A 27,540-nucleotide genomic window follows, 5' to 3' on the forward strand; every position below is an offset into this window, starting at 1 on the left:
TATTAAATGAAAAATCTAAACACAACTTTAGACATTAAAGAAAATTGGACCACTTCTAGCACCTTCAAATATTGTTCTCTAGGCTATGATGCATTGCATAGTTCACCCAAAAAATATTCTCTGTGGTTTTTTTTTAGAAATGTCTTAGTGTTTTGTTTTATAATGGAAGGGTCACCATTTGGTTACCAACATTCTTCAAAATATTTTCTTCTGTGCTGTTACGCTGAAGAAAATTCAGAAAGTGTACGACACTTTTGGAAGGACACATTTGAGTAAATGGCATGACAATATTTTCGTTTTTGAATGAACTGTCCCTTAAAGTGAGCCACTTTTTGTCATTGAGATTGCAAAAGGTGGCCTAATTTACCTGACCGAATTCACCATAAATAATTACTACCCTTAGGTCAGAATCATTGGATTCACTTACCATCTTTGTGTAGTGCTACAATACTTTGCACTGTCACTAAAATGTATTTGCCTTGGAAAATGTTTAATGGGTGTGCCTCCCCTTCTTCAGGCCCAATAAGTAGGCTATACCGTAAAATACCACAGTTGGTATTTAAATACCCCCTCACCAGGTCCCAGGACAATGTTCCACCCCCACCCCCAACACGCCAGCTCTGACTAACGTGACAGTAGGCTAGTAGTCAGTAGCGTCAAATTAGCCAACAAACTGGTGCTTCACTGGTAACCAAACTGGATTTTAGCCTGCAGATGGCAACCTTCACAAAAAAAAAAAAAAAAAAAAAACATTATTTGTGTGCATCTTGAGACAAAACAATGGCACTGACAATATTTTAATAGATAACATGCTTTTTAGTCTGCAACTAGCTTAAACCCTGTCTGTGAAACCAGGGGATTGAGTTATTTTTTTCCACAGAAATTCTCTGTATTGAATAGATACTATCATAATCATGTCCCTTGGCAAATCTAAACAATTTGTTTTCCAAATGACTCACATTTGTAACTGTGTCAGACTTCACTGATTGTAGTTAAAGAAAAATACCAAAGAAAATTACCAAATAATTACAAGTACATGACTGAAAACACTTTTTTTATTTTTATTTTTTTTTATTGTCATTGTTCCAGTTTTAAACAATTGGACCATAACAGGCATTGGCCATATCAATAAAGCACCTTTAACTCATGACATTATCTGATATCCACAACACATACTGTCTTACAGGAAATGAATAATTCATTAAATTGAAATATTATAAAGACGGCAAAACTACATTTACAAAGCTGTTGTTCTTGGAATGAGAAACATGTTTTAGACCACAGGCTTTTGAACTTGAATTATCACCAATGATTAACTCATTATTGGGAATAATCTGCCTGAACATTGAAACATGTTGGACTCTTGTTTAATTGAGGGCAACTTACAGCAACCCATTTAACACCAAAAACCCTCAACTTCAAACAATGCATTTTTTCAAATGATATTAAGATATATTTTACACACTGTAAAATGCTTTTTAACAATATGGACTACATATATGTAATATGAGGCATTGCAATGTTGTTATTACATTTTCAAAAATTAATATGGATTATAATCATGTAGAAAAGAGAATGAGTTTAAAATGAGTCCTTTTGTAAATAGTATTTGGCCTATAAAACGTGATTTGCTGTTAAAGCAGATAGCTGCTGTGGTTATAATTGGGCTCCGGGGGAAATTACAGCAGCCTGTTTTAAACAAATGATTAAATGTATTCTAGCATGAAGAGTCATAAATAATTGGATCATATTTACAAACATATTGGTCTACTGTGAGGTGTAATGCAGATTGTATGACTGTGGACGAAGACTACACTCTATGTACCAGTGTTCACAGTGGTCTGAGATGAATTAGCAAAACAAAAATAAAATAATAACAATAATAAAAAAAACGCTCAAAATATATATTAAAAGCATAACATAATATCAATATAGTAATTTCTTCTCAGTAATAAAGTAATATCTTAGAAACACAAATGTATACGGGAGATAAATAGCTAGCTCATATTTTGAGACTTTCATCCTATTTTTCTTAAAACAAAATAAGGGTGAGGACCACAAAGATGTTCTTTTAACTATGTTGTTGTCTAAAGTGGAGTCTGTTGTGGTCCTCATTTTTCAGTTCTTCAACAAGTAAAATACTGGACTTCATTACATAATGAAAATATATGTATATATAGATATATAAATGTCAAGACAGAAATATAGAAAAATATTAATAGAAATAAAAAAAGAAATACATACTAGACAACAAAAGTTAATTAGAAGTATACAGGGTATACTTATTCATCGTTGCGTTATGGTCAGGGGGTCAGTTTTCCGCCAATGTCTAAACTTCAGGGTGAGCGTTCGCACTCACATGACTGTGCAGCACTTGCACGGCTGCTTTTCTTTTGAATTGCCCTCTTCTTTCGATTCCGCCTTCTTGGCCTCGTCCTGAGCTTTGTCAGGACTGGAGGCGCTGCCGTTTGGTGGGGCCTGGTCCTCTTTGGCCCCTTCGTTTCCACCTTTGTTCTCACCGTCCTCAATGACCACAAATTCAGCTTTGACTGTCTCCTCTATGCCCAGTGCCTTCTTGGTCTCGGCCTCATCCTCTACATTCTTGTAGCCCATGAACACCATGGTGACGGGATGCTCTGCGCTGGCATTCTCAATGGCTACATCAGGGTTGGTGCACTGCAGCTTTGCCTCAATGCCTGTGATCTGTTTCTTGCTATTTTGATCTGCATTAGGACTGGGCTGCTGTATGCCATTCTCAACTGCTGGGGAAAGAGAACGAGATTGATTTGGCTTCACTACTGTTTATGCCAAATGTGAATGACCATTTTTAATCATATTCCATTTTGCGTAATATCACGTGAAAACAGAGAATGATGGAGAACTAAAAATATTGACATATACAAAGTATTTTGACACTCACCCTTCACTGGACCATCAGGTGCCTAGCAGAGAAGACATATGACAAAAAGTCAATATTATCATTGAACTAAACTGAACATATATGCAAATTTAGTTCAAAGCATATTGAGTAAACTTAACCTTACATTTTCATTGCCTTGGTCTCCCTTTTTCAAAGGCACGCCAGTCTCAAGCTCATCAATCTCCTGTTCTAGTCTATTAATAACAAAACATATATATAGGTAAACATTAACTAGATGCAGAAACGTATGCTAGAATTTTGTATGGAAGGTATAAAAATGTTCAATGACTGGTCTTAACCTGAGGATGGTCTGTTCCAGCAGTTTGGTCTTGGCTTCATCCTCTTGTAGTTGTTTCTGTGCCTCGTCCTCTCCACTGGATGGCGCTCCCTCCAACAGCCATCTCTCTCTCAAAGCCTTTGACTGTCAAAAAAGGCCATATAGCTTAGATATTTCTTTTTAGAGAAGTTAACATCACTTAAACAACAGATAACATCAAAAACATCTTGCAAATATTATACTAGTAATATACACTTATACACAGTACTGTGCAAAACTCTTAGGCACGTTAGTATTTTCGCTACAAATAAAATCGTTTTAAGTCAGTTACTCATATCTTTTGCTGTGTGTCAATAGGAAATATCAGTTTACATCTCCAAACATTCATTTTGACATTAATTGTAATAATCCAGCAATCCAGCAAGTGTACCTGGACAAAAGCTGTTTTAAACGTGAAGGGTGATCACACCAAATATTGGTTCTCAAACCTGTTCTGGAGTTACCCACCAGGCTTGCACATTTTGTTTGTCTCCCTATATATGACACACCCATTTCAGGTCTTGAAGTCTCTATTAATGAGCTCATGAGTTGACTTAGGAGTAAAAGATTAGTGAGACATACAAAATGTGCAGTGCTGGTGTTCCTCCAGAACAGGTTTAAAGACCACTGAATTAGTTAATGGAAGTTAATTGATAAATACAATCTACGTATTTATGACCATTTTTAAAAAGTATTTTCTCTTTACAGTCCCAGTATTTTCTGTTCCTTCATGTAATCTCAGATGGACTCGATGATGGTAAATCACATCACACTACTGTTCAAAAGTTTGGGGTTAATAAGATAAAATAATAATAATATTAAGCAATGATGCATTAAATTGATCAAAAGTGAGTAAAACATTTATACTGCTAAAAAAGATTTGTCTCAAAGACGATGTTCTTATTAACTTTCTATTCATCAAGAATTCAAAAAAAAAACTGTATCATAGTTTCCACGAAAATATTAAGCAGAACAACTGTTTTCAATACTGGAAATAATATCGAATCAATAATTAATAATCTCTTGAGCACCATATCATCATCATGAAGGATCATGTGACACTGAAGACTGGAGTAATGATGTTGAAAAATTCAGCTTTGTCCTCACAGGAATAAATTACAATATTCAAATAGAAAATTATTGTTTAAAATTGCATTGGTACTTTCATATTATTGTTTTTACTGTATTTTTTGATCAAATAAATGCAGCCTTGGTGAGCCTAATGGCGCTTTTCCACTACACAGTACCGACTCAGTTTTCCACTGTGTAAAAGTTGTACCTGTTCCTGCTTTCAGGTATTTTTTTTGTACCACCTCCGGCGAGATTCTGAGCGAGCTGAGGCCATAGACAGTAAGGCTGAGGCAGAGAATGTCTAATTGAAGAGAATTGGCACTGGCTGGTTACTTCCAGGTTCTGGACTGGCTGCAGTAACGCGTCTCTGTCCATGCGGGGGCACTCGCGGTCAAGTGCAGAATGAATGGGAGTCAATGGGGTTTCACCCCCAGAAATCCACTTTTCTCAGGATGTAAGTTTTTGTCAAGTAATTTGAAAGTTGCATTCAAAAGGGAGGGCTAAGAAAATACACTCATCTTGCATTTTTAAGTTCACTTATCTGTTCTAAAAATCCATTCAAAAATGTGATGACGTCACACAATAGCAGAATGCCAGCGTGTTCCGGCCAACAACAGCCTAACCTGTAAGAAATCAAAAGGACTTAAGTACTCGTTCATTCGACTTTTGGCCTATAATCTATATTGAACTTGCGGAATCAACAATAAAATCTATTTTGATTTAACGACAAGCAGGTTAAAGAGACATTTAGCCGTTTAGCCCCATAGACTCCCATTCATTCTGCGCTCGCCCGCGATCACCTCCAGTGGAATTCTAATGGAACTGCAACCAAGGTGATGCACAATGGGGCTAATAGGAAGTGCCAAGGCTCTCCGTTAGACGGGCTCTGGCTAAGGCGACCTTAGGCGATACTAAAATGTTACATGAAAACAATGTCGACTGCTGATTGGTCAGAGAGAATTCACTGCATCATCATTACACGCGCAAGATGGAGTATCCAGAATACCCCCGCTATTTTTAAATAGCTTGGCCAGAGATAGTTACTAAACTAACTACTATTATTATGGCAACTCGGAAGAATATGCCGTGGTGGTTACGAACGATACGCACCTCGAACGATGAGGTGCAGACTTTCCTTTGTTTGGTGGTTTGGTCGCTGTGGGTATGGTTTGGTCGCTTAATATAAATGTTAAAGGGTTAGTTCACCCAAAAATGAAAATTAAGTCATTAATTACTCACCCCCATGCTGTTCCAACCCCGTAAGACCTTCGTTCATCTTCGGAACACAAATAAAGATATTTTTGATTGAATCTGAGAGCTGGATCAGTCCTAGATAGACTGCCTAAGGGACTGGCTCTTGACGGCCCATAAAGTCATTAAAGAAAATGTTTAAATGTTCCATGTGCCTACAGCGGCTCAATTATAAGTTTATCAAGCGACGAGACTACTTTTTGTGCGAAAAAAACATAAATAACGGCTTTATTTGACTATTCCATTACTTCCTTATTGGCGCATGCGCGAGAACTGAGATGAGGACGATCTCCTTCGACTTGTTACCGGCTGCTCACCGCTTAGGAGTTTTACCGCCCCCTACCGTATAAGATGATGTGCTGATATAGCTGGAAGTGCAAAACTTTCTGTTTACAAGCAGAGGAAGATGCGCGCTGTACATACGCTTTTCAATTAGCGTATTTTCCGCACTACAAGGTGCACTTAAAAGCCTTTAATCTTCTCAAAAAACGACAGTGTGCCTTATTATCATCTTATACGGTAGGGGGCGGTAAAACTCCTAAGCGGTGAGCAGCCGGTAACAAGAAGTGGTCGAATGAGAACGTCCTCGTCTCAGTTCTCGCGCATGCGCCCATAAGGAAGTAATGGAATAGTCAAATAAAGCCGTTATTTATGTTTTTTTTTCGCTCAAAAAGTAGTCTCGTCGCTTGATAAACTTATAATTGAGCCGCTGTAGGCACATGAAACATTTAAACATTTTCTTTAATGACTTTATGGGCCGTCAAGAGCCAGTCCCTTAGGAAGCCAATAGAAGAGTGATCCAGCTCTCAGATTCAATAAAAAATATCTTTATTTGTGTTCCGAAGATGAACGAAGGTCTTACGGGGTTGGAACAGCATGGGGGTGAGTAATTAATGACTTAATTTTCATTTTTGGGTGAACTAACCCTTTAAGTATGTGTTTGTTGTACAGCCGCGGATCAGTTATTCACTGTTCAAACGCTTCATAATATGTGAACGCACTAACAGCACGCTCCTGCACCGCAACACACACTGCAAACGGGTGTGAAACGGACGTTAGATCCACTACAGTTCTTAGGAACTTAGATGTGTTTAAGAACTCTTTTTTTTTTGTACAACAGCAGCACTCATCTTGTTTGTTTATTAGTGGATGCGGACGACCAGTCGTAGACCGGAAACTGATACGCCGACTTCTGACAAAAGCGGAAGTTCGAAACTACAGTTGTGCACATAGCCTATGACGACCGGGTACTATTTGTGGCGGTACTGCCTGCAATGGAAAACGGAATGAAAAAGCGAGCCGAGCCGAGTCGAGCTGGTTCTGGTAATGGTAAAGCGCCATAAGTGACTTATTTCAAAATCATTAATAAATATTACAGATCCCAAACTTTTGAACGGTAGTATATCTATAAAAATATATATCATGGTCCCTAATTGCTTCATAGTAACAAAACAAGCTTTTGGTAATGAGATTATGTCAGTCTGATTCATTGTGCTGACGACGCAAACATATCTGGACCATTAAGGTTAGTGAAGCACATGACTATTAGATGTCCATTAGATTTTCACTTTAGGGCATTCTCCATGGCAGCTAATGCACACTATGCACATTTCTGCAAGTGAAACATTTTGACAGGCGCCTGCTAAAACAGGGCTTCCTGACAGACCATGTTGGTAAGAAACAGACAGCAGATAAGCAGAATAAGCCACTGCTGTCTGAAAAGAACATTTTCTGGCACAGGGATGGAAGATATTTCGGGTACAAGCATAGGTGGCCCTAGAGATGACACTGGAACACAATTAGCACTGCAAGGCATCCTGGCACACTGGATGTCTATTGTATTCTTAGAAATCTCAACCAGTTCCAACCAGTCACCTGTCATATGGATAACAACAAAGACTGCCCTATGTTTCATTAAGAAACGTCACATTGAGAAAGCAAAATGTAAAAAAATAAAAAACAAAGTCCTTCTCAACGAGCACGAGTGATCAATGCCATTAGAGTAAGCTTATTCAAGACAAACTATAGCATTACAAAACTGCTGCTGCCAACAGTGCTGCTGTTTCTATTCTTGTAGCGGAGACAGAACAGGCTGTTAAACCTGCAGCAGATAAAAACAAACATCTGCTGAACATCAAACAGTGAACCGAAGACCAGTGATAGGGCAAAACATCACAGAGCGCTTGATAATAACACCTGTTGTTTCATAAAGAGCAAAAAAGGAGGCTGTCATAAAGGTAATGACATTATATGAGAATACATGAATAAATAATTAAGTTTGTATCACAAACTTTCACAATTACGTATACGAGGTTGTTGTTGTTCTTCCTTCTTTCATTCTTACACTGTCTACTGTACAGACGGTAGTGTCTGAGCTCCGCAAGGCTGAACATCTGAAAGATTCATTCAGACAGGCCTCTGGAGGAGAAAATGAAAAGAAATATATAACTAAGAGTGGGAAGAAAGAAAGAGGGGCAAGGTGAGGTCAAGAACAAGAAAATAACAAAAGCATTGGGAAGAAGGTCAATAGACAAACAAGAGACCTCATCAGACAAGGAAGACAATGGTAAAAAAAAAAAGAAAGAAAAGTAAAAAAGAAGACAGCACAGCAGAGGTGTTTACTAACAATGAATAATGCAGGATTCATCACTGTATTGCAAATGGGCCGGTCTATGGATGTTGGAACTTTTCTCCTTCAAACAGCCGACAGGGAAATGTACACTCTAAAAAATGCTGGGTTGTTTTAACCCAATTTTGGGTAAAATATGGACAAACCCAGCAATTGGGTAAAAAATGTAATTTAAAAATTTAACCCAATGGCTGGGTTTGTCCATATTTTACCCAAAATTAGGTTAAAACAACCCAGCATTTTTTAGAGTGTACCATTGCTCTCTGTAGCAAGTCCATCCTTGTCGGTAAGTGGTACCTGCTTTATCACTATACTCAAGACATTTCTTATAGCAAAAAAGTGTATGTGTGCAATTAGTATTTTAAAAGCAAATGACCTAAAAAAAAATTAATGAAAATACACAACAAATAAAGTCACCATCACAAGAAAAACAGATTTGCAGATATCAAAAAGAGCCATTCATAGAAAAAGCACAGTCACATGAACTAAAAAGACTGACTCGAGGCAATTACTGACATTTTTTCACTGACAGCTTTTTCAAAACTCTTACCTACTCCCTTTTCTAATGAAACTGGGTCAGTATTAAATGTAATCCTTCACACAGAATGAGCAACAAGTTCCTCAATTTCATATAATATATTGTGACTTGTATACATTCAAAACAGTCCAAACTGACCCTCTCCTGCTCTCGTTCTCGTTCCTAGCCCCCACCCTCCGCTCTGACTTTGTGACCGCAAATTCTGGCATGGTGACAGATTGGCTGACATCACCACATGTTCACACCCATCCACATGCACACGCAATACAATCCCCGCACAGAGGGGAGGACAAAGGATCCGAGTCTCGCTCAGTAGGAAACTAAGGCCTGTTCCATTGTTCCCTATTGAGCAAAATCCCTTTTGCAAAAAAAACAATGGCAGGTATAAAACTAACAAACAAAAAAATATCATGTTGTGACAGATAACAAAAGGCAAACAATAGCCTTGCCGGATATTTGGGAGATGAGGATAGGCACGCAGGCGAACTATTTTTGACCATGGATCCTCCTGCAGCAGACTTGGGAACTTTAGAAATTGCATACATTTTGCTGTTTTCTTATTTTTTAGGGTTTATATACCCTAATTAGTTCCCATGGTTATGGAAAACACTAAACTTAGAAATGTATGTAAATATTTAAATATAATCCTATATATAATATATAATCCTAAATCCTGAATAGTGCACCTTTAACCATCTTAGGCCTGTATGTTTTGTATATTTATGTTATTTGCAAGGTGCAAATAAGTAACATTAAAATAAAAAACAGAACTTTTTCCCTCGTTAAAGTTAACTGTTAACTAAAATATCAAATAATAAACACTGAAATAAGAGCATGCTATTTAATCTGTCAGTCAGATGTACGTGAAAGTTATGTTTGCTAATAGACCTTAGGTAGCCCCGCCCTTTTTCAGCACTGTACTTGTTGTATTCTGTCTTCCTGTTTGCGTTTCAACAGCATGAAGGTAAGATCTTACGCATTTATTAATGAACTGCTCGTTTTGAAAAGATATCTTTTGTTAACTCTACAGTAAGTCAATCCACTTCACCAGTTAATTACTCTAGACAGTGACACCAAAGAATTTGCCAGTTAGCAATTTAACTATGAATAAAGTTAAAAATAAAACTGCCTCCTTGTCTTCATTGCTTACCTTCAACTTATAACATTAAAAAATTGATTAATTGAAGACAATTTTGACACAAAATTTGGTCAATCCCTGAATACTTTTTTTCAGTTATGAATGTATGCTTATTCACACACTCTATCATGAAGTACAAAAAGCTAAATTGTAATGTTGTTGGTTTACATAATCTAAATTATGTTATTAATGGGTTGACTACCATATCTATAAATAAAGGCTTTAGATGACATGAAATTGCAGTCAAAAGTCTATCATAAAAGCAAAAATGGGTGGACTTGTAAGTCCCCTCTTATGCCGCCCTTGAACTCAACTTATTAGGGTTCACAGTGCATCCAGGCTTAATGTGAAGAAGAGACAACTATATCTAAGAAGAATGGAGTAAGGTTGTATTTTTGCTTTGGAAACAAGTTGAAAAACTCATTATTGTCACTCTTCCATTTGGTGCCTTTATAGCTGTGGACAACATACAGACTACCAAGGCAGAGTTGCTATGACAACTACCTTGTACACAGAATGATGATTCATTTAAATACATTAATTAAAATTTGCAATAAAAAGTTAAAAGGTTCCCATGATTTCAGAGAATGTACACGAGCATTTTAAAACTGAGCCTTTTAAACATTTGTGAGAGGGCCTGACTTACCATAACAAGGCAGAACTTTACTTAAAGGGAGGATACAGATATTTTCCCTTGTCCCCATCAAACAGGAAACTGCTGTTAATTCTCTCCCTCTCCTTTCAGCAACTCAAAAATCTCGCAAAATCATTCTCACAATATGAATTTCAACACAAGGGCTTTAAATAGAAATGTGAAGAGTGTGTGTGACCAAACGGACAGTAAATTCTCTAGAAGAGTGTATGTGACTGACCAGACAGACAGTAAATTCTCTTGAAGAGTGTGTGTGACCAGACAGACAGTAAATTCTTAGAAAGACTCTGACAGCAGTCAGAATGATGACACCAGGACAATGACAGACACACACCTGCACATGTGAAAACATTTCAGCTGTTATGTCTTGATACCTTGAGATGCTGGAGTTGTCTGCGGTCATCCTCAAGTTGTCTTCTTTTGTTCTCAATCTCAGCCTCCCTCTTTCTCTTCTCCTAAAAAGAGACAAAATAATTAACTGCTGAAAGATATCAAACTCTTCACTTGACAAAAGCAAATAACTTCTGTGCAAATCTCAGTTAACAAAAGTGTAGAATAGAACAAAGAAATAGTAAAAATCTTTTATTATATGTGTTACAATCGTGTTGTTTCAGCATCATGAGATATTATTAGTTGTATATATATTTTAATATAGGTTTTATTTTTATATTTACCATTTTCTTTTTCATTTTACTTAGATTTAGAAATAAATTTGCAGTTTTTTTTATAAAAAAATTAAAATTTGTCTATATAGTTTTTATTAATTTTATTTCAGTTTTAGTTTGAGTTATTCTACATAAAAATAGTTTGGCAACTAGCTAAAATAAAATAAGTTTTTTATATTTTATTTCATTTGAGTTAACTTTAATTTAATTTCCAGCAACGAAATTGTTTTTACCGGTTTTAGTTTTAGTTATAAATTTGACTACATATATATTTATTAAAATATAAATATATAAAATGCATTAATATAAATACATTTACTAACAGGTCTGATTTTAATTTTCCTGCTCATGCAACAGCTTACAGGAGAGGCCAGACAAGCACCTTTACTATTTTTTACAGATAACACCTGTAGCCATATGACAGTGACTGAAGTAAATATAAAACATTCTGACTTTCAGAAAGTTCTATCTTAATAAAACGTTTTTTTTAACAAGTCCAATTGAGGCAAGGACTGTTTTTTTTTATTTTTATTTTTTACTCTATGTATAGTGCCGCCTTTGAGTGATGCACAGGCAACAAAACTGAAAGGAGCTCAGATGGAAGACTGTGACTGGATCTAAAACCTTCCAATGACACAAAGCCCTATTTAGCGCTTTAAAACAGGACTGATTGTATTCTGTGGCAATCTGAACATACTGTAGACAATCTCATTAAACTGAAAAACACAACTCCCAATAAAACTCTTGACCATGCACATCCAGGAAGTCTCCACTTCTCAGAAGATGGATGAAGGGGAACAGCTGAAGGCAACATTAGTCTGGTGGTTCACAAACAATGCAAGGCTCATCAATAATTCAACTCACAGAAGTGCTTTAGTGCTGATGACTGGACATACATTAGCCATTATAGATGGTCATTGACATACTAGGACCATAATGCCTCATGAGACTAACATCACTTAAGCCCTCTGTGCATCTAAACGGTCTCCTCACATTCGTCCTCATGCTAATCCTGTGAGATTGATATATAGAACTGTTACATCCAAGCTGCGTAATGAGGAAAAGTTCTGAAAGTGCTAATCAATATATACTAAGGCTTATTTATTTATGTTGATTTTTTTAAAAATATAAATATTTTCTGTATATACTATACTGTTCAAATGTTTGGGGTCAGAAATATTTTCTTAGGCTATACAAAAGAGCCAAATTTGGTATAAATTATTAAAAAGTCTCTTATGCAAACCAAGGTTTTACTTGATCAAAAAAATGAAATCTTATTACAATTTTAAAATATTAAAATTTATATTAAAACGTAATTTATTCATGTAATGGCAAAGCTGGATTTTAGGATCCTTTGATGAACAGAAAGTTTAAAAAACAGCATTTATTTAAAATAGAAATCTTTTGAAACATTATAAATTTATTTAATGTCACTTTTGAACAATTAATGCATACTTGCTTTAAATGAAAGAATGCAAGAACAAAATATCCATGCCTGGTGCACAGACCTGACTTATCAATAATGAAACTCATTATTTTTTTCTATCATTTACTTTTAAAGTTGTCCTAATAAATATAAGTTAGAATTAGTGTAATTATTTACAATGTAAAAAAAGTCCACATAAATAAGAAGGAATTTTCCGCCTTGTTTTTTTTTTTTTACAGGTGTTTTACCTGTATCTTGAATTACGCACTGCATTAGGTAGATAATTAGATAATGTCCTGGCAGAAAATTACCAGTACATTTTTTTTTACAGTGTACTTACAGCAATGGCCCGAAGTTTCTCTTCCTGTGACAAAGCTTCCGACATCCTGCAAAAAAAGCAGTAACAGGAGAAATTAGCATCACTTTACATTTATCTGAAACCATAGTATTTCTTCAAAGCATTCAATATAACATTCTTGTTCAAAAATGTATGACCAGATCCCTGCTTGATCTTTAGACACACATGCACACACTTTTCCTATTGAAGACTTTGTTCCATTACCTGCAAAAATGAACATCTTGTACTCTTTCACAATGCATTACAGATGGACCCCATTTTATGTCTACACATGCTGCGCTCCAGTAAAATATGAGCCCAGACTGTCAATAGTGTTTTGGACTTCTCTCCTTCGAGGGAAAGCAGGTCGACAGGGATCGATAAAAGAAGTGGGCAGCTCTTTTTCTCTTCTTAGGAATCAAACTTCACATATGCACCGATATATATTGCAAATCTTTTTCACAGCACACCAGTCCAACAATGATGAGGGGAGAAGTTATGAATGGCATGCATGTAAATATCAAAAATGTTAACAGGCCTTTGCATTCCTCCCTAAATTGATTCCAGAACTCCAACATAAGGCTGAGGGAAGACCAATGTTGCTGGAGAGATTAAAAAGCAAACGCTTTATAATCTATTTGTTCCACTAGCTCAGTATGACTTTGATTTGGGTATGAATACTGTAAAAGATACTGTATTTGAATTTATAATTCAAGGTGGCAAGGTCGAGCAATAACATCAATATAAACATGACCATCCATTTGTGGTTATATACTAGTTTGCTACATACATTGATGGGAATCCTGTGAGAGAGAGGCAAAACATACAATGCATGACTGAGGAAACTTAGAACAAAATATCAAAGGAATAGGGACACATGGATAAAAAGAGGTCAACCATGGAATGGGAGATGGGCAGTGGAAGCCCATGATAAACCTGGCACAATGATGTCTTTTGTCAAAGCTTGTTTTACTTCAGGGTTTTGCTCTGGTCCACAGAGAAAGAGCTTCTCGCCTGAAATGGCTCTAGGGGAGAGTCATCCAGCTGATTAGTGATCTCAATGGCCCAACCGAGCAGAGCCAGTCACATGTTCACTCCCTCACAGGGAATGTTTGTCGATAAGTTATCTCTCTCTAAATTCCGAGCTAAAGAATCACTCACAATGAAACTGATCATGCAAGATGAAATCTAAGCAATAGCTTAAGTAATTTACATCTACACTTAGACCAAAGTATTTTTCGTTGACTGATGGAATAACAGTTGAACTCAATCTCACCCCAGACTCACTCCTCAGTGTAAAATACTCAATGTTGCATTAACACCCGCATTTTAAACCGCTAGTGCAGATAGTCACAAATGCAGCACTTGAGATCACGCCGAGGATGATTCATGGAGCAGTATTGCCCACTCATTAAAAGTGGAGCAACATGGACTGTAACAAAAGAAATAAGCAAATGATTCAGAGATAACTGAATAGGAACCCACCATTCAACCAATGAAATTCCATGACTTTTCCAGGGATTGATAACTGGATAAAATCCAAAATTTTTATTGATTTACATAAGTTTTCCAGCCCTGAAAGTCACAATTTAAGAATTCCTTGATGTTTCTAGATTTCCATGACTGTGGGAAACCTAATCTAACACCAAACGACTCTGTATAATCTTTAGCCTACAGACAAATTTAAACTTGATCGTATTTAAATGGCCACTTCAGATGATTTTCACAAATGTATAATAGTGTGTTAGTCTTGTTTCATAATCCTTTTCCACTCAATAACATGCACAAAATCTTACCAGTTCTTTAGTGGGGCTTTTTTTTTTTCAACTCATCAGTAACTCTTTACATTAAAACTCTAACTCTATGCAAATTAATACAGCACTGCATTGGTGGTTTAGGAATAGAAGACTAAGGAGAAACTCTTTGAAAAGTTTCAACACCATGCAGCCATTTCCTTTCGCCACATCTCATTGACAGCATTGGAAAAGCACTTGGGAGTCCAGGAAAAACACAACGCTGGCCAGCTTTATCCAATCTGTGAAGTCTCCAGTGTGGGTGCACTTATCTTACAGCTTGTTTCCCCTCTCTAGTCAACTGCTGGGCAACACACTAAAGCCATGCTGTGACCTTTTAAAATGTGGCCAACAAAAGTGTTTAAAATGCCAAAAGTGACAAAGAGCAGCCAATAGATAATCATGGCTAGATTTTTACAGAGAAAATAAAATGCATAAGAAACATGCCACAACATCAATCAAAGGCTTCCTTATATGCATGCAATAAACTTTGATGTGACAAAAATGGCAGGTCCTATTTATGCATTGGGTTCCAATAACAAATTACAATGTAAATTACAAAAAAACAAGCCAATCTTCATTCCTCAGATGCAGGAATGGTGATGTAAATCTCTCCTGAGAGTCCTTTTATTGGTAGATTTTAATGGCTTTTAGGATATACAACTCCAAAACATTGAGCAAATCATACCATCTGAAAAGTGGTGGACAGTCAAAAAGTATTTCTCTAACATAACATCGTACTTTTTTTTGACTACATTTCATAAAAGCATATTGTTCCTCATTATTTACAACTGAAGAAACAACACATTCTCATCCCAAGACATCATCTAACTGACACTTTTGACCACAAGTCAACATCCGACATTTTAGGGTACCCTTTTACCGCTTTACCTTTAGCGTCAGACACGGGTTGGTTCAGGTCTGGGGTAGGGTTAGGATTAGATAGCGTCATCTAAGTGACGTATGGTCAAAAGCGTCAGTTAGATGACGTCATGGGATGAAAATGAGCTTGAAGAAAATCATTGCCCCCTCTGAAACACAAAAGTGATGTCCAATATGTGAACAAGTTTCTTGTTACACTAAACCTCCTGAATTGGTTCACAAATAACACAGAACAATTAATTAGCGAATTGGACTGATCCAATTGCATCTGCATCCAATTGCATCTGTTCTTGAGTCAACAACTCACTGGTCCTGTTTACACCTGGTATTAAGATGAGTTTTGGTTGATCGGATCACAAGTGGACAATGCTAAATACACGTGTAATGGTATAAAATATTTTGATCACTTACAGAGGTAGGCTAGTTAAAAATGCATTCGACTGGATTGCTTTAGTATTGTAGACACTGATGTGGACAAATCCATTTAGTCTTGATTTCGTCTTGAGAGCTGATGCTCTCCGTATGTTTTTCCCGTCTCCAGGCATGTTCATTTGTAATCTGCGCAAGCTTATTTTATCCATTACATTGAAAGATCTGAAAAACGTACATTTAGCCGTATACCCTCCCCTCGAAGAAATTAGGACAGAAGTGGTTGAAAGTGGACAAAAGAGAAGGATTAAAACACCAGGCGTAAATGTGTATGTCTCCCACGTCTACTGTACTTGTGATCCGATCGCCCAAAATGCATCTGGGCCATTGATTCAGTGAGCCAAGAACAGGGATATCATCGGCGCTTGAATGTGCATGCAACTGATGGCACGAAGTAATTTGCTTATGCATTTTAGTATTGACTATGAAATCATATTTGGTTCATGACTGTCAGTTATTTACAAACTAAATATGTTGTAAGAGAGGGCAAGCTTTTTAAGCCTATTGAAATGGTTAAATGTGTGCATGTCAGGTAATATGAGCAAATGAATGCCTAGCTGTTTCAAATGATATAAACAAGCAGGCTATATTTGTATTATGTTCAAATGTTGATGCATTTTGTATTATATTATATTTATTCTAATATAATATGTCACCACGTAAGTTTTTCCCCATTTTCAAAATTCTATACATTATATAACGTATGGGCTAATCTTTCTGGTCTATCTAGAATAAATATATGGTTTGTCAATCAGTACTTTTGTACTTTTACTTAAGTAAAATTGAAAATGTGTACTTTTACTGGAGCAATATTTTAGTAGGGTATCTGTACTTTTACTCAAGTATGTGACTTGTGTTCTTTGTCCACCACTGCATCTGAAGTGATTCTTGTTATTGCAAACTGCAGATGTTCAATCAGTTATAGTGAAAAAGCAGTTTAAAACATATTAGAAGCTTTCTGGTGGCAGTTAAGAAACTAATTAGGGTACATTTGGCATTTTTTATAAATATCACAAATTATCAGCCATCAAAACTTATCCTCTAAGAGCTAAAAAGGCCATCCGAACAAACTCACGGACTGACAGAAACACACTGTGTTACATACTAAGAGCTATTTGATTGCGAGGAATGTGGGAGGGAGACTTGAGAAACTTCAACATGAGGATTTTGAGAAGGTCCAGCTTGGCTGGTAAAGGACGGCACCAATAGTTTCATGCACTCCTTTATTTTAGACATGCCATGAGCCAGGGCCCAATCACCCATGGGGAGAAGAACAGGAAGGGAGGATACCTTCTAAAGCTGTTAGCGCATGCATATATATTTCAAGCATATAGAATGTAGGTCACACTTAATAGCTAGTAACACTTCAATGGTCTTTCTCACTGGAACCTTCTGGTTAACAGTTAGAGATTTTAGAGATGACTGCCTTCATAAAACTGAAGAGTATTTTCCACCATAAGCGAATGTAGTCCGTAACCACTTTTGAAAATGTTAAAATTCTCCTGTAAATTGGCCATTTGTGAAAAAGCGAGTCATTAAAGCTGCAGTACGTATCTTTTTTTGGGGTTAAAAATTATCCAAAATACATATTTGAGAAAATACATAACCAGCCAGTGTTCAATGCTATCTGTTTGCCTTAGCTCGATTCAAAACGGTAAGCTTGTTGTAATAATATTTTTAATTCCAGTGGTACTGGTGGATTTCCGCGGGAGATTCGAAGTCTTTGCGTTATCACGTCACATCTGTACAGATAGACAGCCTAAGTCCCTCCCCTCCGCTTCCGGCTCATGGGACCTTATTTCGGAAAAAATATGTATGGTAGTCACTAGTAAATGGCGAGAGACAACTTATCTTTTTATTCCGTTTGAACTGTGCCCTGAATTACACATATGATGTTTGTCACTTTAAAAGATAATTATGAAAGTCAAGAAAGTTGCAATTTGTCATAAAACAGAAGAGTAACATTTAGTTTTATGTGAAAATCGCTCAATGAAATACAATTCCCGGGAAGCGAAACAACGAGCAAGATCCGTTGCCCGTATGTGTGCAGTCTGGTACAAAACACTCAGGCATGATGGCGTAACGTTATGATTATAACGTAAGACTATAGAAAAAAATGACAGATGTTACCTTCAGTAAAGTTAGCAGTAGTGTAGGTTTGATTTTAAAATTGGTGGGGACGGGAACATCAATATATAAATATATTTAAAGTTTTGATCTAAATTATTGCTAGGGATCAGTGTCACTGGATATTGCTAGGGACATGTCCCTATAGTGTCCCTACTAAATTCTACGCCCCTTCATTCATTGAGAGAAAATGTGCGTCTTTTGAGTTTGTAAAGTCTTTGTAATTGCATATTTTCATAGTCTTATACCTCAACAGTTTTACATCAAACTGCAACTTTCTTGATTTTAAAATGTATCTTTTAAATTGTCAAACATCATATCATCATAAAGTAGAAATTCCGCGAATGACTGCAATTGCAGATTTCGAACAGAGATGGCGACAAAGAGGAAAAAATGCGGACAGCATTGAGTGTAAACTCATTTCTAGCAGTCATTAAGATATTTTCATAATGGCTGGAGTGAGCAGGAAGGGCTTGAGTATATGAAGAGATTCTGTTATGGGCAATTATCTGCTACAGAGTTCTAAAAGTGAAAGGAAGAGATATAGGTGAGAGGTTAAAACATCAGTGACGATCCAGAGCTGTTCAGTCTCAACTGTGTCAAATCACCGCAGCTGTCAGGACTCCTTTCTGTTAGATGGCCAGTTGGCCACACCCATGAAGTGACAGATACCATGTGTCCATTTAGCCACTTGCATAATACTAGATGTCAATGTAAAATATTTGAATGCACTTATGCCACTGATGCACTGATTGGGAAATCTTAATTTTATTTTTAAAATCTAAATTTAGAGACTATTTCCCTCTAATTATGAATTATAAATGCTTTTCAGCAAGCAATGTGGGCTGGGGACCTAGGCAGATAAGGGTTGCTGTGTTGGAAAACTGGTACAGACATTTTTGTGAGTCCCTTATTGGAAGCTTAGAAATATTTTTTGTGAGTCCCTTATTGGAAGCTTAGAAACATTTAAAATTTGAGGATTTTTATTTAAAAACACATCAGCAGCTTCAAATATCATGTTTGAAGTATTGAAGTTTGAGGACTACATGCAATTTAGGCTGAAATAATGCAATCAGAATGAATGATGATGTTAGTAAAATATACACAAGGTTTCAGGGGCAGGCATTAGACTAAATGACTGGAGAAGTCCTGCATACGTCACCAGAAAGAAGTCTGTTGATTTCACCGGAAGGTAAGACATTTTGAATTAACATTATGGTAAAAAAAATAAAAATAAATAAATAAAAAATAGATAGGCTGAATTTTCGTTTCATGCCAGGTTTAATATTTTTAATATATAGTAAATGTATGTTTCAAGGGGTTGAAGCAAGTCCTTTAGACACTATTCACATTCTAGCAATACCTCTCACACACCTTGCTCAAACAAATGTGAATGCCCCTGCAAGTGTTTTAACCATATCTTGTTTTAATTATAAACTAAAGTACTTAAAACTACATAAATATTCCTTGAGAATCGTAATTTTCATATTCTAAAGCTGAATTAAATTAAGAGAGCCCTCCAGAGTTTTTGTGGTTATTCATTATTGCCCATGTCCTAAAAATTATTTTCACAATTCACTGAATAATGCACCTACCCCAATTTTAGAAGCACTTCATTGATTTTTTTTTTTTCCCCCAGGAACATGCTTTGGGGCTCCAATGACCTAGTGCCTCAAATGTTCATGGAAGCGTACATTTGACTCACAAAGCTTTGGCATTGGATATGTAATATGGTTGACATCACTCTCCCATTAGCCTACCCCTTAATGTGGGTCTTGTTATTCTCCAAAAAACGATACATTTACAATTATGCTACTAACGATAAACAACCAACTGTTTTGCGTAATGTGTATAATACAAAACGCGTCATGGTTCTCATCTTGCTCTTGGCGAAAATAAAGTGTTTCCAGCTGAGGAATGGACGCGGTGGGTGTGAAGATTTGACAGTGGGGGGAGAGAGCATCAGAAGTGAAAGCTTTGATTGCGCGCGCGGGGAAATTAATTGCAGATTTCTGAACTAAAATGACCAAAATCCAATTGCATACCAAGACATTTAATATCGTATGGTGCTATCCAGATCTGCACGGCCATATTGGATAATCCTACAGTTTCATCAGTATATTATGTGGTTCTCCCACACCCGAGCACGTACTGCTTCAACAAGGGGATGCGCTGCAAAACGCACCAGCGTGTTATTGGGCCATTACAGAAGGCTTGTGCTACAATTCTTATAAACATATGATGAAAGACGCAACCTTTATAAATCTTATTAACCCTCATGTAATCTATTCGAAGAGGTAAATGTCACTTATTTTGCATCGGAAGCCTACTTTACATCTCAATCCTGTTATTTTCGCGGTTATTGCAATGTAGCCTGATCAAGACATCAGACGATTTAAAGCGCCATTGCAGAACCAAGCCTACTATATCAACAATGCAGAGATGTCAGGAAGCGAAAGACAATAAAACCCGCAGGAAAATAACAATTGCTCTTAAATGAATAGGCTACTTACTCAATGGCCAGGTCCGTTCCCTTTCGATAGCGAATGTTTCTCTCGCGCCCGTTTAGAAAAAAACAAACCCCCGCTCGGAGGCGTAAACGACACGGGCGATCAATATGACTGAGGTGCTACTATCTAATGATGGGCATTAATTCGGTTATTCTCTCGAGTTGCAAATACGGCGCCTGGCGAAGACGTGTGGTCTGTTTTCCGGGGAGCGGCGCTCAACCCGACGATGAATGTGTTGTGGCGTCCCTTTGCAGCAGCAGCAGCAGCAGATCTCTCACATGGTTTTAGGATGGAGCGCGCGACTGTTGACTCCACAGCAGCCAAGCCTTTGTTTCCCGCGCGACACTTATTCAGGGAGAGTGTTAAGGGCAATGTCTGGCTTCTCCTCCTAGAGAGAGTGAGAAGAGATGCATTGGGTACGCCTCCCTCCGGACACTTGGGGCCGTATAAACGATGTAAACACAGACTCGAAACTTAGATTGATGATTTTACAACAATATTCTAGAAGTAAGTTAGGGACCCTCCTACAACAGGGACCCCGTTGAAACATTCTACAAGGTAAAAAAAGAAAAAAGGATAATATAGTCGAGGAGACTGGTAATAATATTCACGTTAATCAGATATTGGTTGTGTATAACCAACCCTCATATCAATATCAAATGTATGTCTAGAACACATTCCAGTAGTGGGATTGAAAAAGTGCACTAAACGTCGACGATGGGTTCGGACGGACACCCTACGTAGGTAGGTCACATATTGAAATATATTAGTAATAAATATTTACATGTATTTAAATCTATTAATTCTAACTAGAAGCAAATGGTTAGAAAAAATATATATATAAGATAAAATATAATATTTTTCACATATACCATTTAACTGTTCTTAGGCGTACCTAATTTTTTTTTACATCTTTTATTCTCAATATTTCAGTATTTCAATAAAGTGAAACTTTACAATTAGGTTATATTCATTAACTATCATCTGATTCTGCACTCTAAACACTTTGGTAACACTTTACTTGAAGGGGTGTGCATAAGACTGACATGACACTATCATAACCATATGACATATGTCTTGGATATGAAGTAGGGTTTATGCATGTTTATATGACAAGTGTCTTTCGCTTATTAATGACATTTTGAATGCAAAGATGACATTGTTTAAAGGGAAAGTTCACTTTGAAATTAATTTTTGATATGTTTTAGCTTTAGCAGATCCAAGATGTAGGTGTCACCTCGGTTCACCTCAAAGAGCAGGCACAGAGAAGTCAAAATTAAACATGATTTAATGACTCGTACATGTAAGTACACATTGATGGCCTAAGACACGAAACGAGCGGTTTGTGTGAGAAAACAAACAGTATTTATATCGTTTTACCTCTTTTAATCATTGCCATGACAAAATGATCTGACGGCACGGGCGCTTCAGTCTGCGCATGCGCTGGAAGTGATCGCTTGCGCGCCTACGTCACTCTTTGTTTATACAGAGATTTCGGAAGTTTTACCTTTCACTAAACATATTTAGATATACGGGAAACCGCAATGGAAGACGATTTCGGTATATCTAAATATGTTTAGTAAAAGGTAAAACTTCCGAAATCTCAGTGTAAATATTGAGCGATCACTTCCGGCGTAACATTGAACTTGAACATTGAACATTGAAAAGCCATTTGTCCGGGCTTTTGCTCCAATTCTCACTCAGGTATCAGGCAGAGAACATGAACCCTGGTTATATAAAAGCTTAACCTTATATCTCCTTTTAGCTTTTTTGTACAAAAAAATATCATGCTGACAAAACACAGCTGCGTATGTGTTGGTTCTTTAGGTTCTTTCTGCCAACTAGTTCGCGCCCACGCCCATATCGTGACGTCAATTTTGACCCCTGTTTAAGAAACACTCGCCGGTAGTTATCAACAAGGTAGTTTGACATCAGAAACTTCAGCGATTTCAAATCCCATTTTTACTTTCGGAGTAGATATCTAAATTGATTGATACTGAAGTGTTGTTGGAATTTTAGTAATATTTTTCATATTTGATTTGAGTCAACAACCAATTTAGTGTATATCTGCTCTTTACAACATTTTCTTATTATTATGCCTGCGTTAAGTTTGTGTGTTTATGATAATATAGCACATAATCGATGAAGAATATTCAAATGTTGTATAGTCCAACATTTAAACATATATTTAAATACAGTAGGCCCTATAGTGTTTATTGTGTACTCTTATCTCTTTTTGGTTATAAACAGTGATATATCACTCCCTCTCTTCATATCCCTCAATACAATCTTGAATCATTGATTACCTTAAAATCGTTTTTTTACCCAATCCCATACCAATTAACTTAATCTCCTGTAGGGGGCGTAAGGGCTCCATTCATGAAATCCATGTTTTTCAACTCAAACCCAAGAGTGCATCAATTCACATATGGCCCATAAGTTAATTTTTGAGTAAATAAATGTTGTAATTTGCAGTGAGAATAAAATGTAAGGTGTTAAAAACACTGGGAGTTCAGTGTGATGATATAATAACAATAGCATTATCATAAATGTAATCTATCTTTTATGGCAAAGGACAATTTTTTTGACTTGCATCAGGGAAATTCCAATGTGTTGCATCCTCTAAAAATAACATTAATTACCTTTGAGGACAGAGTCTGCACTTGTAGACCAAACCAGTTTTTTTTTAATGCACAACATTTCATTGGCCGTGGCTTTTGAAATGGTATTAATTAGAAGTAGCTGTTGCATAGCTGTTGCACTTGCAACCCACATTTGAATAGTTCTGAATGCATATGAGCCAGCATAAATGCGAAGAAATAAAGATATCCCTCTCATAACTCCAATATGAACTTATCTGTTTCTGACATTTGAAGGTCAACGCTCAAGCTCCACTACAAGGCCAATTCGTTTAGTCTCCCTTCTAAGAGGGGAGGGGTAGAGGTAAAAGAAAAAGAAATTGAAGACTCAATCTCAAGCCTGTTAGTACTGGTAGCAGCAGGGCTTTTCCATGGGGCTATCACGCTTAAAGATCAAACAAGCGCTGTATAGGCACTTATACTCAGTATTTACTATGGAATAAAATGAGTAAAATCTAATGCTCAAGGTTTTTTAAGATGTGGGAGATTTGTTTTCTGCTGAAGGATATGTTCAGGGGTATTGAATAGTGGCTTTGGTTGATAACTGTGTGACGATGTATTACTGTTATGGGAATTTAGAGTGAAGCTGCTGTTTTGTGATGCTCTCTGATATAACCCTTACATTTAGTTTTGTTGGAGTAACCTAATGTATTTTGGTTGATTAAATAATGTTAAATAATATTTTTGACTTGAATAAAATCAGTTAATTTAGATTTTACTGCATGAAGCACTTTTTTGGTTAATATTTTTTGTTATTTTTTCAATTCATGCTACTAGAAGAGGTGTAAGAGGCATTTATGCTAATTGCCTATTTTAGGATTATGTGTGAATATTCCATTAATCATTATTTAACAATCCAAAGCATTGAGAAAATTGTGGTATAAGCCATTTTCTTGACTGTGAAGAAAGAGAAAGTAAAAACTAGAGAAAAATCAGTACACCAAGTTATATTTTGTGATTGTTTTCCTATAAACTGAAGAAAAAAATATGTAAAATTATGTTTTTTGATGTGGGCAAATTTACTTTGACAAGCAAATCTTTTTTCAGCATGAAACTTAGTTTCCTCTTACAGACAGCTATATGAATCTCACTTAATGACATTTTGAATAAACAAACATGTATGTAATAATAATAATAATAATAAACAAACATGTATGAATAAAATGATAGGCTCATTTTAACCAGAGTTTCTGGTCTCATTGACTTCCATAGTAGGAAAAAAAATATACTATGGACGTCAACCATAGTACTATGGTTGACATACTATGGACGTCAACGTCAACGAGACCAGAAACTGTCTGGTTACTGATATTCTTCTAAATATCAGAAAATCGACTTAATGGATTCGAAAACGGTAAAACCCAACTGTTTAACTCTGAAGGAGTTGTAAAATGAGCCTATTTAAAAAAAAAAAAGTGGAGTATCCCTTTGAAACATGTATGATTTTATATTATATAGCAACCCCTGCTGGCCTGTTCAGTGAGATGTGTCTGGGCCACATACTGTATATCACTCTTTACAAAAGGATTGATTGAAATGAAAGAAGCACTGCAGTTGAGTCTTTGAGCAGTTGCAGTAATACAAGTGTGATAGGCTATAAATGAACAATTCATGCTGACTTTACCTCTCTACTATCTAATAAACAAGTAAGTAAATAGTCTTCCCAATTATCTGTTGTAAGAACAGTGTTACTGTGTCAGAGCATCAGCCTGCTGGACATGCTCACAGCAACGTAACTATTTAAAATATTCATGCATCTGCAAGCAAATTCGAATAATGTCACTCGATCAGCCTGAGTGTGAGATGCAAGGCACATGTAAAAATGAGAGCAGGCCAAATCAAGTTGCATTTTCCAAATCACTAATTGCAGTTTTTGTGTTGTATAGCCTACTTGTCACTCCTACAATTGTATTCATTTGTTCTGAAGAGCTAGTGCAAGTGAAAGCAGTGTGAGGTTTCTCGTTATTCACACAATGCTCTCTTGATAAATAGGAAACTGATTAGAGGATATAATGTGAGGAAGCATTTGAGAAGCTAAAGCTAAGCTACTCGAATACTTTCTCACATTCACTAGTGAAAACTTATTTTGTTATTGCCTTTTGTTATAGAAGCAAAATGAGGGACAGTACCTTTCCATTTGTGCTCATGTCATTTGTTCCGGTTTCTCCCTTTGTGGATTAATGTCGATTAATAAATCCAGGTTCATTTCAGCTTTATTGTAAGCCGCTTTCTCCTCTCTCATTTGAACGAATTGATATCCTGATTCTAACCACTCCCTCAGAAACAGGCAGTGGGCTCTGATTGGTTAGTTGGGCTGGTGTGTTGTAATTGGCTAAACGGCGTAGTACACGTTGTCCAGAAACTTTACGCCCATTACCTTTACGGGCGAATGTTTCATGTGCTCCGATCAATGTAAATAATCAATAATATCTGTCTGCAGAGCCGATACCGTTTGAGCCAGAATCAGACACAGAAAGCGGAGATGAAGAGAGTCAAGCAGAACCTCCCCACACACAGCTAATACAAAACGATTCTGAATGGTACATTTAAAAAAAAAAAAGATTATTATTCTATTCTATTCTACTATTATTATAAGAATTTGGATACCTTGTTTCTTGAAAAAGCGACTGCTGCTTGACAGCTTTTGAGGTTTTCCCCTGATTAAACATTTAATATAACTGAATAAATGTTTTTTTTTTTAATGTTTTTGTTTTATCGATATAATGAACAACCGTTGATCTATTCACAAAATTTAGTTTACTCAGTGTATCAGTTTGTTAAAGTTGAAAAGTTGAAACTTTTTAAAGTTGAAACTGCTTCATGTTTTAATAACAGTTTCTTGTTGAATCTGGCATTAAATTCGTGGAGATTCTGGAAGCTGTCTGTCGTAAAATGTGCAGCACAGAGAGCTAAATTACAATTACAATTTACAACATAAATTGTATCCATTGTTGACAAACTATAACGTCCGTGGGAAGCCTGAACACAGAAGACCAGCTGGGTGAACATAACACACTTTCAAAGAGTCGCAGAAATATGGCCATGCCCTTTTTTGCATATTCCGGAGGGAGGGTTGATTCAAATGTATGGGTTAGTTACGTATAAAACCTGGGAAGTATTGAGTCGTTTTTGTAGGCATTAAACTTCCTGATTCTTAAAAGACGATATCTCTGCTTACACTGAACTTTCAGCGCTGCAACTTTGCAGATACTATTCATGCACCAACAGCAACATTGCGCAGTATTTAAAATAAAAAAATGTGAAATCGCAATGAAGCACCCCTTTAATTCTACAATACCATTGATCTCTAGTCAAAAACCCCAAAACATTGTGTCCAGGATGACAGTTGTGGTCTTGATTGATAGAACAAGTGTGTTTTCCTGAATCACTTGATTTAGGAAAACATAACAGTTTTAAAGTCATCTTACCGCTAATCTTCCATCCTTGTATGCATCTCCAAAAGGAGGTCAGGTGTGCTGTTGGAACAGTCATGCCAGCCTGGGCTGCAGATCTTTTTATGACCCATAAGGGAACATTCACTCTTCTTGCATAGCTGCCTGCAATATTGAGTCACAGTCTGACTTAGCCCAAGGCACTGAATGTTTAATGTACTATTCTGAAATGAGTATATGATTTGATCAATGTCTTTAAAACAGACATGACACGTGACTCACAGCATATTCTCTCCAATAATGACAGTCGTTTCTTTAGATAGAGGCCTCTTTGAAGATATTTGTTTCTTCAAAGGCTCTAATTCATTTTTTGTTAAAGAATACAATCATGTTTATTATATCTAGTCATCTTTTTGGTGAACTCATTAAAGATCGCACTTTTTTTCTTTTCAAGTTTTCTGTGAGGGCTGTGTTTAAAGGTAAAGGTTTGGGTTTATGGGTTTATAGAGTATACAGTTTGTACAATATAAAAATCATGATGTGTATGAAAATTTCTCATAAAATGTGTTTTAATTCTCATCAGACCTATTTTTTTTAAAGATATATTGGCTGTTTTTTTATGTGCTCATATACTCACACACGTTAATTACGGTATGTGTTTCCCTAAAAAAATAAATAATTAAACATTATTGAACTATTATATAAAATATATTAATGCAGATTATATTGTTAGCGGCAGGCACACGTGCATGGGATGTTTATATTCTGAATCTGAAACAATTATAAAACTAAATTATTTATTACTGTGAAATGATAATCCATCAA

The 27,540-nt window shown here is 36.4% G+C and overlaps 1 protein-coding gene across 4 annotated transcripts; it reads right to left on the reverse strand.

Moving 5' to 3' along the window:
- Window positions 1-2,224: 2,224 nt before the first annotated feature.
- palm1b (paralemmin 1b) lies at window positions 2,225-25,471 on the reverse strand. 4 transcript variants are annotated; one of them, XM_089131287.1, is made up of 7 exons: window positions 25,453-25,471; window positions 12,947-12,992; window positions 10,890-10,970; window positions 3,220-3,341; window positions 3,045-3,114; window positions 2,921-2,942; window positions 2,225-2,759 (listed from the first exon to the last, which is right to left on the reverse strand). In XM_089131287.1, exons 1-7 carry the CDS (start codon window positions 25,458-25,460, stop codon window positions 2,356-2,358), a joined length of 753 nt encoding a protein of 250 aa, XP_088987413.1. In that variant the 5' UTR covers window positions 25,461-25,471; the 3' UTR covers window positions 2,225-2,355. The 4 variants fall into 4 exon arrangements, with proteins under 4 accessions (XP_088987413.1, XP_088987412.1, XP_039533931.2 ...); XM_089131286.1 differs by having other exon boundaries at window positions 2,225-2,762; XM_039677997.2 differs by lacking the exon at window positions 25,453-25,471 and adding an exon at window positions 20,688-21,027 and having other exon boundaries at window positions 2,225-2,762.
- Between the last annotated feature and the right edge of the window lie 2,069 nt (window positions 25,472-27,540).

The sequence above is a fragment of the Pimephales promelas genome, chromosome 5 (assembly GCF_988280905.1).
Source record: "Pimephales promelas chromosome 5, fPimPro1.hap1.1, whole genome shotgun sequence".
Lineage (NCBI taxonomy): Eukaryota > Metazoa > Chordata > Actinopteri > Cypriniformes > Leuciscidae > Pimephales > Pimephales promelas.

Bases quoted from the DNA above. Each gene is read 5' to 3' on its own strand.
- palm1b (XM_089131286.1), bottom strand. The intron at 2,943-3,044 runs GTAAGGTTAAGT...CTTCTCTGCTAG, and splicing joins GAGACCAAGGCAATGAAAAT to GCACCTGATGGTCCAGTGAA. The intron at 2,763-2,920 runs GTGAGTGTCAAA...CTCTTTCCCCAG, and splicing joins ACCTGATGGTCCAGTGAAGG to CAGTTGAGAATGGCATACAG.